Source organism: Histoplasma capsulatum, genomic scaffold (genome assembly GCF_000149585.1).
Source record: "Histoplasma capsulatum NAm1 scaffold_4 genomic scaffold, whole genome shotgun sequence".
NCBI classification, from domain to species: domain Eukaryota; kingdom Fungi; phylum Ascomycota; class Eurotiomycetes; order Onygenales; family Ajellomycetaceae; genus Histoplasma; species Histoplasma mississippiense.
In genome coordinates this window covers 1-1,981 of record NW_001813979.1, presented here as the reverse complement: position 1 = coordinate 1,981, position 1,981 = coordinate 1, and the positions used below count along the sequence as shown (strand labels likewise).

The following is a 1,981-nucleotide window of genomic DNA, read 5'->3' as shown; positions in this document are numbered from 1 at the left end:
TTCAACAGCACATGCAGTCCCAGAAGGGCCAGAAGTGTGAGCAAGAGCACAGATAACAACAGAAATGAAAGCATCACCAAGAATGAGGCTTCAATTATACTATAGTGTGCGGTCAGACGCGCCCCCCTCCGATATTGTCCCTCCAGGATTGGCCGGCATAGCGTGCTCCCGCTACGGCCTTCCAATGCCCGCAGTGGCCCGGTCGCGGTCGAGCTCCCCCTTTCCTTCCCTTCTGCGGCAGCCAGCCACCCCATTACTTCAAACTTCGCATGTAGGCCGTAGTGGATATGGAATACAACATATCCAAATTAAAAGCGATAATTCCGCCGGGAAGGGGTTAAATTGTGGTGTCAAAATCAATGAGTTGAGGTGCGATGTTTGATAGGGTAAGCCACCAACCCAACCAGACCCAACTATATATATATATTTTCACCTAGGCAACAGAGCGGTGCAAAGCGGTGCAAGATCAACAAAGTAAATAAAAATAGCAAATCATATAAGAAAACTGAAAGGCTTCATTCTGGAGTGATTTTAACCACAGAAAAACAAACATTCACACCAGATCAGATCTGTCAAGTTTCACACAAAGACACTGAATGAAGGAAATATATATATATTCAATGCACAAGACAGACCAAGCATCGACATGGAACATCAATTATTTATCCACTGTGAATCATACCTCATTATCATATGCCGCCGGTGCAAGCACGCTGTGTGGCCAACAGAGATTGAACAGCATCTGAAAGGCAAGGCCCATCAGCTAAAGCATGCGGTGGTTCAGCAGATAAAGGAGAACATTGAACAGTGGGACAATGTGGCTCGAGATACTACACAGTTAACACTGCCCACATACTACACAGTTAACACTGCCCACAATACTGAATGAACCAATCCCGGAACTACCCATTCAAGATGGCTACAGGTGCCAGCGGGATCCTCAGTGCCAGTATGTGGCAGCAACATGAACACCATGCGCAAGCACTGGCAGACAGCACAGCTGGTCGCCATATCCCAGCCGTGCCGTACAGCGCCACAAAAGCGTACGCAGCACAGGATGAGGTGGACAGATCATGCCAGAAGGTGCAGTTCCAGCAGATATTTGCATCGCGCAAGGGCTCCCACTACATACAGATCCAGACTAAGGAGACTACTGAGCATACCGGCACGCCAGACCAGAACAGAGCCAGCCAGGCCATTGATGAGCTGGAGCGATTTTACCAGGAACAGCAACGGCAGACCAGCAATGTCATCCAGGCCGGGGAGCACGATGAAGCCAACCCATGGCTGCGGCGGACCAGATGGCCGGTGTACTTGACCAACATCGCACCCAATGATCTGGTCAACTGCGTGCAGCGGCCCGAGGATGACACCACGTGCCCAGATGAACTGGCCGCGAGGGCCATCGGGAGGCCATGGGGCAGGTTGCCCGTACCAGCCAGCGAGTCATCACACGGCTGGGCCACTTCGTCCGCATCGAGGCCATCCGCACAGAGCGACACCAGACCCGGCACACCCCGTTGCAGGCATACATGGATGAGGAGAGCATCGCCGAGCACGTGAGGCCATGGCAGCAGATGTTGATGTTTTTCGCCCGAACGCAGGTCGAGCATGAATGGACGAGCCCACAGTACCGGTTCACACCACGGCAGCGCAAGACATGGAGGGTATTATGGCAGGTAGCCACCACAGAGGGAGCCGACCAGCGACACCCCATCAGCCCAGACCCCATGGATGAGCAGATGACTGAGGAAGAAGAAGAGGAGGAGGAGAAGGGACAGAGAGATACGCAGTCAGAAGAAGAAGATAAGTTCAAATCAACCAAGATCCAGATGGCATGTTTGGATTTTTGCATTGAGCTGCTGGACCAGCGGGTTCAGGTGGAGGATTATGAGTGCGCGCTGGTAGACGCGTTGGCGGTGCTGGGACGGGGGGAGTATGGATGGCGCGACGCGGAGAGCTACCCACCAATATGTCACGG

The 1,981-nt window shown here is 52.7% G+C and overlaps 1 protein-coding gene across 1 annotated transcript; it reads left to right on the top strand.

The window, feature by feature from the left end:
- Nucleotides 1-915: 915 nt before the first annotated feature.
- On the top strand, nucleotides 916-1,904 carry HCAG_04027 (predicted protein; the record flags this gene model as incomplete). The annotated part of the gene is made up of 2 exons (XM_001540137.1): nucleotides 916-1,341; nucleotides 1,425-1,904. Coding segments are annotated over 2 exons (906 nt in total), but the record flags the coding sequence as incomplete, so codon positions are not given.
- Nucleotides 1,905-1,981: the final 77 nt, after the last annotated feature.